The sequence below is a fragment of the Sinohyriopsis cumingii genome, chromosome 8 (genome assembly GCF_028554795.1).
Source record: "Sinohyriopsis cumingii isolate HCF-2022 chromosome 8, ASM2855479v2, whole genome shotgun sequence".
Taxonomy (NCBI): Eukaryota; Metazoa; Mollusca; class Bivalvia; order Unionida; family Unionidae; genus Sinohyriopsis; species Sinohyriopsis cumingii.
In genome coordinates this window covers 7,329,797-7,340,830 of record NC_142968.1, presented here as the reverse complement: position 1 = coordinate 7,340,830, position 11,034 = coordinate 7,329,797, and the positions used below count along the sequence as shown (strand labels likewise).

General features: G+C 34.1%; 1 protein-coding gene across 5 annotated transcripts in view; it reads left to right on the top strand.

Annotated features, from left to right (window-relative positions):
- Positions 1-453: 453 nt before the first annotated feature.
- Positions 454-11,034, top strand: part of LOC149792919 (intermembrane lipid transfer protein VPS13A-like) — a 345,749-nt gene continuing 335,168 nt past the window's right edge. For all 5 annotated transcript variants that reach the window (XM_089966749.1, XM_089966747.1, XM_089966746.1 and 2 more), the window contains exons 1-3: positions 454-648; positions 5,480-5,523; positions 8,426-8,468. In XM_089966749.1, the coding sequence (XP_089822875.1) occupies positions 549-648; positions 5,480-5,523; positions 8,426-8,468 (187 nt within the window). In that variant the 5' untranslated portion in view covers positions 454-548. The remainder of the gene's footprint in view (positions 649-5,479; positions 5,524-8,425; positions 8,469-11,034) is intronic.

Here is an 11,034-nt window from a genome sequence, read left to right as displayed (position 1 = left end):
CATTTTTCAAGTTGATCAATACTTTGTGCAATATATACAGGAAAGTTTCCAACATTATGATAAGTATGTGCCATCGTAAAAAAAATAAAAAAAAGTTTTCTCGGCATTACTGCCATATCTTGATTAACTCCCCTTACATAACCTGTAATCTACATGGCGCTAGTTCATCGATCGTTTCCCGCAGTCATCTGATTTAAACTGGAAATTAAATACATTTTAATATAGTGCAAAAGCAACAAATATACATATATAATATCATCAAGGCCAGTGTCTTTATTTACTTTAAGACCCTTGATACCAGACCACTCCAGTACAATATTAAAAGTACGTATCCCATATGCCTACTAAAAGTTGAATAACTTGCCTGATACCATTTAGGTCGAGACAGGTCACGCGACCGATGTCTATTTTTAGCATCAAAGCAACTTCATTCGGCGTTTCTCTTCCCGCACAGTGACGAGAAACAACATCATGGCGGAGTGACCGGTTGAAAGAGAAATTTTGAAACTTTTCATTGCATTGACAACTGGTCGATTTAATCTGACAGGATGGTTTTCGAATCAGTTGTTGTTGATTTACTCAACAAAGTATTGGGCGACTATGTAGAGAATTTGGACAAATCCCAACTCAAGCTTGGGATATGGGGAGGTGAGATATGCACACCAAACAAGGCTGCAGATGTTGAATGAAAATATGGGGGTTCGGGTGGATGGACGTGTTGTGTTATTCTTCATTTGTCATGCATTACTTTGGTAGACGGATTTTTTTAAATGTAAATTTATGAACTTAGGTTTAATTCTCTTCGCAGTTTAAAAATGGTGGGGTGAGAAGAAAAATCATTCTCACTGCAGGCATACAGTAGTCGTCTTGTATATTGCGTCCCCACTGTTTTCTCTTTTCATTAATTTTCAAGTCCGTGACGATGTTGTTAGTGTATGTTTTGGTAGACTTGGTGTTTTATTAGTCTCGTTTGGTCTAACTTCCTTACCTTTTTTGGTCTTCAAAGGAGTACTTTCTTGATGATATTATATTGGATTCCGGGACTACATGGCCGAGTTGGCCCACTAACCTTCTACGACCGTACAAATATTTTGGACTACCAGAAATGGTACAGTGAATGCCAGGTGATTAATGATGTAAGCTTCTTTGGTGTTAGTGTAAATGCTATTTTCCTTGGTGCACTGTAATGACAGGTATTTACTTGTGTTAAGTTCTTTAGTGGGAATGTAGATGCTATTAAACTTATAGAGAAAACTTCACAGCATTCCCAGTGATCATTCTTGAGATTGAAACTAATTGTTGATAATTTTATTGTTATGGTTTATTGTTTGGTTTTAGTATTGTTGTAGGGATAAAATTGATGTGTATAATGTTTAAACTTAACATTCTGTTTACTGAAAATATTTTCTTTTTAGTGTGATATTATAAATGGTTAAATTCAATCCTGATATTAAAATAATTAGCACGTCCTTTTCATTTTCTTTCCATCCTTTGAAATGGAGGTTCTCTCAGAGATGGGCTGTGAATTTCTGAGGCCTGGACTCCTCATCCTCAAATTCTATTGAGATCCCTATTGTTATTTACTTAAATACTTATGACTAGTTAATTTATATTAACTTACATTCAGTATTGTTTGGATGCAGTGTTTGAAAACATTCCAATTACATTGATACCACACAGGGTTGGTAAACCAATTGTTCTGAAGCCATACAAGGTTGAAAATAATGATAGAAAACTACAAGTTCCGAAATTGACCTTGCTTGTAGAGGCCAGTCATGATTTCTTGATTATATTTGTATGGATCAAATCTGTAAGGGGTTGACTTTGTTACAGACTAACTCCAGAATGGATAGAGTATGTTATGGGTTGAATCTCCAGTCACCATTATGCAGCATTTAAAAAGTTTTCTGTTATCTGATTCACTTTTGTCTCGTAAGACAAAATATATATTGCAGACACAAATTTATTTGACAAGAAATTTATCTGACATATTTATTTGACAAGAAATTTATGACATATTTATTTGACAAGAAATTTCATTTATTTATTTGACAAAAAATTTATTTGACAACAAGTTTCATTTATTTATTGACTGATTTATTTGACAAGAAGTTTCATTTATTTATTGACTGATTTATTTGACAAGAAGTTTCATTTATTTATTGACTATGATTTATTTATTTTAATTTTTTGTTGCTGATATTTAACTTTAGGGTTCATATGTCCAGAAATGCTATGTTATGTCATTTGGAAGTTTATTCACTTTGATACTTTTTTACAATGCCAAAGTTTTATTTCCTTTCTACTTTAGAGTAGTCCATACTGTTGAGTAGTATTTTTTTATTTTCTACTGTTGTACTTTTTTAATTTCTTTTCTACTGTTGAGTAGTTTTTAATTTACATAATTCCTTATGCTTAGAAGGTAAAGCTACTACATAATATTGTTATGGTTTTGTCCCCATTTTAATACCAAACTTGCTTCAGGTTGTGTTTTTTTCATTTAAATAACACTGACAGGGTAGAGGTCTTGGAAACGCTTAATTACACGTATTTGGATGCACATTTTTTTAGCTGGGATGTAGAAAATCACTTAAGTGGGAGTCCTCCATACACGTATTAGCTGGGCGTAAAAATTCAAAAGGATGCCAGTCCTGCTTCAGCCACCTGCTGAGTGGGAAAATATGTTGATCAATTGATCATTTTAGCTGTGCTGATATTTACAGTGACATAATTCAGTGGCTGAAAGACCCCCTGATAAGCATGTTGTCACTATAAGAATACATTAAAAGAGAATGAAGCTATAGCTAGGCAGCAAGTTCAAAGACTTTGACTGGCAGTTGGGTGGGAAAATGTGCTGATATTTCCAATGATGGAATACAGAGGTAGAAAAATCCAGAGATGTGCATGTGGTCATTTATAAGAGTACATCAATAAATATACATCAATAAATAACTTGAGCGTTCATTATTGTGTTCACTTCTGAGTGTAGCTGAATAAGTAGTGCATGTGACCTCGAAATCAAGATATATTGTGACTTAGACAAAATGCCATTTGCAAATTTGGGCAAGCATTTTGGGGTTAAATGTCAGATTTATGAAGATTTAATGAGATTCAGAATAGTGCTAAAGTTGCTAGACTGATAGCGTGGATGGACAGTAGCCAAATGTAAGAAAGTGATTGATGCCTAGCTAGTGTTTGGAATAGGACCTTTGACAATATTCAGTATCATTCTGATGTACAATGGGTTGGCGAGTGATTTGGATTTTTAATGTAGCTTTAACAATTTTTCAGTCATATTGCTACAATGTCTGCAGTGTGAAAGTTTATAGTGATATCTAGCACTGGGGTAGCATGATGTCCCACCCAGCCACATTATCCTGACACCAAGTTGACCAGTCCTAGCACTAACCTCTTAATGTTGAGCGGCAAGCGAGGTAGCTGTTAGTACCATTTTTATAAGTCTTTGGTATGACTTGGCTGGTGTTTGAACCCATGACCTCCCACATCAGAGGCAGATGCTCTAACTACTTGGCCACCGGAATGGTCTGATGAACAAGAGCAATATGTGGAAATTGAACCCAATAGTTCTTCAAATCTGTAAAGTTCCACATCTTTTGGGAGGGGACTGCAACTTTTGCTGTTGGTACACCTATTTTTACCAAAATGGGAGTCCTGGATGCCTTGTTTTAAAATCATAGCGAGACCTCTGCAGGGACAAGTTCCTTTTGCAACTCTGTTGTCCAAGGCTTGGAAAAGTGTTCCTGATCCCATTGTAACATAGAGTCATCTAGTATTTGTAGGGTTTGATAGTGTATTTATGTTTGTTAATTATTTCTTTTCATAACAGGTACTTTGCCATGCTTTACTTAATGAAACACTTCTTCCAACATGATATTGATAGGGAAATTTGAGAGGGGGAAGGGAATAAGCATAGAAATGTAAATCAGTAAAGTCAGTGCCATTTGAACTTGATGTGGAGCCATAATTAAAGATAAGCCACAATTAAAGATAAGACCAGTTCTCAAAACTTGTACTTTTCAAATTAATTACACAACTATGGATAATTCTTTTTATTTTGGTTAAATTTGATAAGTTCTAGTTTTATTTAAATTTTGTGGACTAACTTAATGTCTTTACTTTGCAAACTGGATATGCAGTTTCTGTGTGACTTGCAAAATACAAAGACTGTATATTATGCATCAGCTAACTCCATTATATTATTAAATGCCAAATGTCTCTATTATCCCTATTTTATGACAGCATTTGTCATGTACTTCAACTGAATATTTTGAATTACACCAAAAGGAATAAGAAAAATGGATCCTTTAATGATGGACTTTGATTGTGTGTAGATAATGATGTCTTGGAAATAGTTGGAATAAAGGACCAAAAATTTAATTAACAAGTTTATTGTAAACATACCCCACCCCTTAATAAAATACATTTTACATTTGAAGGTTTTCACTAGGATTTGAAATCAAACCTGGAGTCCAAATAATAAAACCTTTTTTTTCCTGTACAAAAATAATTTAAGGCATAATATATTGATCTGTCACCTGCATAAATGTCATCACATTGCTCTTGTACATTCACTGTGAACTTTATTAATATTATTATTATTATTATAAAACATTTAGAATTGTGATTATTGTGGTTGTGATGTTTTAACTATGAGAGTTCTCTATGGTTTTATATTGCCAGTCTTTATGTACAGCAAGGAGGGAATCAAAGAAGAAATGACACTTGTTTGCTATTTTTAATTTTTTTGTTTGACACATTAACCACTGGAGCTTTTTGTCATTTTTGCCTGAAAATCGAGTAGGAAACACATTTTGAAAGCTATTTCTGAATAGACTTGAAAACACCAAATCCCCGGTCATCTTTCAATAACATACTGCCTAGTGGTGTTAGAAACATCGATTTTCGTTAGCAATTTGACTCGCGCATGAGTAGAAGGGTAATCTTTTTTTTTTTGTTGCTAAATGGAGCCATTATTTTTGTATGGAGACCACTCTTTATTCCAAATGCCCATCTTATCCTACGTTTTGCAAAGGCTCATCTGTCTGTTTGCAGTTCATACCGGTTTACCTTAGATCTGAGACCAAAAAGTCTAAAATCCAGACACAAAATCGGATTCCGACCATGGGCGAATTTTGGGTAAACAAAAGTCGGGTAAAAAAAATGAGGTTTTTCTGTCGGTATTTTGTAGTGCAACTAGATATTCCAGATTATTTGGTATCATTGTAGAGCTACATCTGTCTACCTTTCTATAATACAACCCACTTTAGTGTATCATGCATGACCATGACACTACAGAGCTCAGCAGTAGGCTACTACATCCTGCCACGTAAAGTCGTTGCTAGGGGTTAATGTGTTAACGTAATGTTTTTTTTAACCATTGTTTTTTATGTTTACCATTACATGTAATAATTTTCTTTTATTTATGATTAATGATTTTCTTTTTCTGTTCTGTTTGCAGGTGATGTTGTTCTACAAGAGCTAGATCTAAAGGAGACAGCCTTGGTAAGTTCCAATAATGCTAATTATGCTAATTATACAGAATAAAATTGGACACAGGACCTTAGTTAGCTTGCTTTGCACTTGTGTTATCCTGGGTGTGATAACCAGACCTAGCATGTTCAAAATTCAGCTTTTGGTTATTCAAAGTTGGTATTTCAGTTTCCTCCACTTGTATGGATAACTATGATCTGTTGAATATTTCATTTGGCATGAGTTGAAAAATCTACAAGAACATAGCCCCTTGTATGGCAAATGCCAAACATTTTTATTTGCCAAGAATAAAATCTTACTTACCATGTTATTATGAAAACAAATTTGTTTGTCAATGGGATATTTAGTTTAAAGATACTTATGTGTCTGTTTGCATAGAACTGTGAGTTTTCGCTGACTTTTTAGTACCACATTTGACATCATAATTTTATATACTTTAATAAGGGCATCCTGCTAAACGCTATATGAAAAATGCTCACACATGATTGTACGAGAGTCAAAGATGGTTCAATTCCCTGTGATGAGCTAGACTTCCTGTTGTAATTGTTTCAGTGCTTGCTACTACTATGCATCAGTGGCTTGTTACAGCATAGCTTTGGAGCGTTAAAACAGTCGCAGAAACAGATTTTACCTGTATTTAATTCAGCGTTAGCTTGTAGGAGAGAATGTATCTAGAAAGTAAAGAGCTCAGAACATATCCAGACAGAGCACTTTTAGCGTGTAAAAAAATAGATGTGATTGGAACATCATCAGTACGAGTTTATAACGATGAAAATGAACCTAGTGAAATTTTTATCCAAAATAATATGTTATGTAGAAAAGTCATTTTGAGTACAGTAATTAAAAATAAAAAATTGATCTTTTTTTGAATACCATTTTATTTCAGACACTCATTTCTTTAATATATTGAAAAATTCTCCATCTTTACCATTGAGGTTTAATGACGACTCTTATGTATGCAAGTCAGTGATGGTAATATTCATGGATAGTTATTTTGTCGTGAACTTAATTTGTGTGGGATTTAGTATGTAGCATTGGTCGTGGCAAATGTAAAGTGTGTCCAAATATAAACAGGTGACATCAGTTTATGTGTTAATTCTATAACGATGGATTACACACTTTGATGCTAATATTTTACATATTGCAGTATGGTTGTATCTTGTCCAGTTTGTCATTGTATCATTTAATTGTATCTTTTTATTGTATCATCTGACAAATGTATTATGATAATTTTTAGTTCACAGTACATGAGTTTCTTGATTATATATAATTTAGGTAAAACTTTACCAACCTTAAACAGTGTTTTAAAAAAAAATGTTGCTAGTATGTGGTATTGTTTGTTAACATGTTTTTCAGTTGTAAATAATGCAAAATAATAAAAATTTTATCAGAAATATCATAAAACTGACTAATATGTAATTGTATGCAATATGCAATGAAGTCTCATGAGTTTTGACTTTTTTCTTAGTTTTGTCCAAAAATATACATAATTTGGTTGGAACAGACAGTTCCTGCATCACTGACAGCCTTGTTTGTGTTTGTTTACCTGGTTACTGAATGTGTACATTTTGCAACAGTTAACTAAACTAAGCCATTTTCAAGGGTGTTATTATGCGTGCTGTGCCTTGGGGTCCATCTTAGGAGGTCAAAGGCCAAATGTACAAAAACTTAAGTTACAATAACAGTTATAAATATTTTCCAACCAGACTCCATATATACAGCCAAGCTGCAGGATGCATCATGTGTATTTTTATGTACATCTATATTATGTGTATTATTTTCATATATATGGTTTGGTTGAGCACTTGTGAGTGAAGGTTGTGGAAAGGGAGCTTTGAAATATGAAGTAAAATGTGCTGGAATTTGCAGGGGTGGGCAGTTGCTGTTTTGGTTCACTTGATGTTAGTACTTAGCATTTGAGAGCCAGTTAGATGTTAGTTTCACTTTCTTCATTCTGTATTAAAATTGGTGCTAGCTTGGTTTGAGAACTCATCTCCAGAGCATTTTGAATACTAGTATAACAGTCTTGTAAGAACATCAGGGAAACTCTGTACCAGTATAACACAGCCTTGTAAGAACATACGTTTGTAAAACTCTATACCATTATAACACAGCCTTGCTAGAATATACCTCAATAAAACTCTATACCAATATAACACAGCCTTGTAAGAACATACCTCTGTAAGACGCTGTACCAATAGAACACAGCCTTGTAAGAACATACCTCAATAAGACTCCACCAGTATAATACAGCCTTGCTAGAACATACCTCAATATAAGGCAAAAAATATCTCTGTTTCCAGTTGGCTGGCAATCCTTGTTTCTCTTTGTTGACCCTAGCACCCACCCCCTGGTAATTTTTTTTTTTCTCTCCTGAAATTGACATGTGTGTTTAATTGAGTCAGATTTGTCCTGTACTTGAAGTGCTTGGTGTGTTATATACACTAATCATTATATTATATATAATGTTAAAAATTTTTTTTTTACCTGCCAGCCCTAATTTTGAAACCTGAGCAGTAGGAAACATATATTTTTGGTTCCTAATTCTTTACCAGTATAACACAGCCTTACTAGAACACACCTCTGTAAAACTCTGTACTAATATAAAACAGCCTTGCTAGAACATAACTCAGTAAAACTCTACCATTATAACTCAGCCTTGTAAGAACATATCTCAGTATATGGTAGTCTCACTGGTCATGTTAAATGGTTTCCATGGTCTGTGTTTTAAAGAGGGCTTGAATGCTATTTAGGTTGAAGCAAAATAAATTCTGAATGGCTGCTTAATGCCATTTAGGTTGAATCAAAATAAAATCATAATGGCAACTTGAATGCTATTTAGTTTGAATTCATTTTATCATCTTCACCTACTAAGAAACAGGAACCATTTTCACTGATATTTGTTTTTTTGTAGGATGACTTGGATTTACCAGTGAAAATAAAAGCAGGCCATTTAGGTAAGTGAAGGAATGTTTTCTTAGAAGTTGACTTGGAAAACCAAAGGGTAGATATAATGTATTGAACCAGTTGTGAAAAATCTAACAGCTAGTGGCTGTTTTCTTGTTGTGCCGAGTTGGAGGCAGATCAGTTATTCTAGACCTCTCCGGTGGCCTAGTGGTAAGAGCATCTGCCTTGGATGTGGGAGGTCATGGGTTTGATCCCTGGCCGAGTCATACCAAAGACTTACAAAAATGGTACTAACAGCTGCCTCACTTGGCGCTCAGCATTAAGAGGTTAGCGTTAGGACTGGTCGGCCTGGTGTCAGGATAATGTGACTGGGTGGGACATCATGCTACATGTCTGTGGCATGATGCCCCAGTGCTAGACATCACTATAAACTGCCACACTGCAGACATTGTAGCGATATGACTGAAAATTGTTAAAGCTACGTTTTTAAAAAAAATCCAAACATCCAAAAATCCAAATGAGTTCCTCGTGGCTGATTGTTAAGAAGTCAAGATTTGCTTGTTTGTGGCTGTTTCAGATAGTATCAGGGATCAACCTGTCAATAACTGATTTTTCCATTTTAACTAAAAATTATCAGTTTTCAGTCTGGTCAGAAGAAAGTAAATCGTGTGAGTATTTTTGACAGAAACAAGACAGAATAAGGTTTTTCCATTAACCAAGTATGTTTCATGAAGTGACTTCAGTTATTCAATTATAGTATATTCTCCAACTTGTGCAGTCATGTTTTGCAGGCCAGCCAGTCAGAAACTGTGATAAAAATAGTCTTGGCGATGGTGACCAATGAATTTTCATCTTACATTCTTTTGTTAATGACCATTTGGCTTTCTTTGTGATCATATCCTGAGGCATAGATTGAAATCATTAAGTATGCTAATTAAGAAAAAATTATTAATCATTTAGGAATTTTTTAATTTAAATGATGCAGGTGGAAGTTAGAACAGTAGTGAGAGACTGGTATTGTAATATTTTACCATAAATGAGCAAAATTTAGCACACAATTTGTGGAGCAGATGTCTAAGCTTGATCATTGCTAATCAGACCTTTGTCTTTCCTCAACCTCATTATCTTCTATATGGGTTTACCAAATTTCTCATATCAGTTGTTTGTCCAATGCTTGGTTTATGCAGACATAATTTTTGGGCCCAGAATGTTGCTTTGCAAAACAACCATCCATGCACAAACCAGCAGTTGCTTTACTATGAATGTAATGCTTTGAAGCTGGAAAGCATTAAAAAAATTTGGAGATGCCACTTTCCATTTTATTTGCCATAAACATAAGGTGGGTCTTGACTGTTAAAATCAGTAGGAAGTATGCTATAATAAAAAAGTTTGTGACTGTAGGTATTTGCAAATCCACTTGCCTGACTCCCAGGGAAAGCTCAAGTTCGGCTTGGGTAAGCTGAAGTTTTCAAGGTACTTTTACGCAGGCAAGTCCAGAAATTGAAAGAGAGTGAGAAAGGGGTCATGTTTTCTTCACAATGTTTTTTTCTTCTTCTGCAAGTTGTATACCCTGCCGTATCACCACAATAAATATATCAGCACCTTTATTTAGTGTTTATATGTACAGCATTTTTCTATTAATTAACTGGCCAATTTCTTTCCATCGATTGTCATTGCCATCTTGTAGTCAGTGTTGAGGTCAGTCTTGCATTTTCTCATCCAAATAATGTGAATATTTTCTATTTAAAGCAAGTTTTGACAAATAAGGAATAAATATTTATATTTTAACTTATCAGTTTCATTTTAGTAGTAATATTTGTACATGTCTGTGATTTGACGACTTTCAGGTCCTAACCTGGCATCAGGCAGTTTGAGAGATTGCCAACTAAAAACAGTCAACTTTTACAAATTGTTTTGGTGCGTGTTATCAATTTTAAAGTAAAATAACCTATATAGTAATATGAAATGTGCAATAAAGTTCCAGTCATTGTGGATTAATGAGTATCCCTGGCTGGAATATTTTTATTGGTTGTTTAATTGTACAGTTCAAGGCCTTAAACCTAAACATCTCTCTCTCTCTCTCTCTCTCTCTCTCTCTCTCTCTCTCTCTTTTAAAAAAATCCAACCTTTTCTAAATCTTACCGAGCGATTTATCTGTCAGCATACATGTACATAATTTTCTTTTGCTACACTTCTAACTAAATCTGCATTCAAACTCTTTTCATCTACTTCTTAGTTAACATGTATTACTTACATGTAAATTTTTTATCAGTTTATTTATGGGCATATTATTTTAAGATGCTGACAAACATAAATAGAAAACCATAGTTGAAATAAATAATATAGGATTTCCTCAAAATGTCCCATATTTTATCTTACTTGTGTTGGGATATTATGTTCGTTGGAAGCTCAGATTTGCCATGGGTAAATTCATTTACATTTGTCAAATTTGTGAATTCCTGGACCATGACTAAGGGTAAATTCATTTACATTTGTCAAATTTGTGAATCCCTGGACTATGACTAAGGGTAAATTCATTTACATTTGTCAAATTTGTGAATCCCTGGACTATGACTAAGGGTAAATTCATTTTTCCAAACTAGCATTTGTCAAATT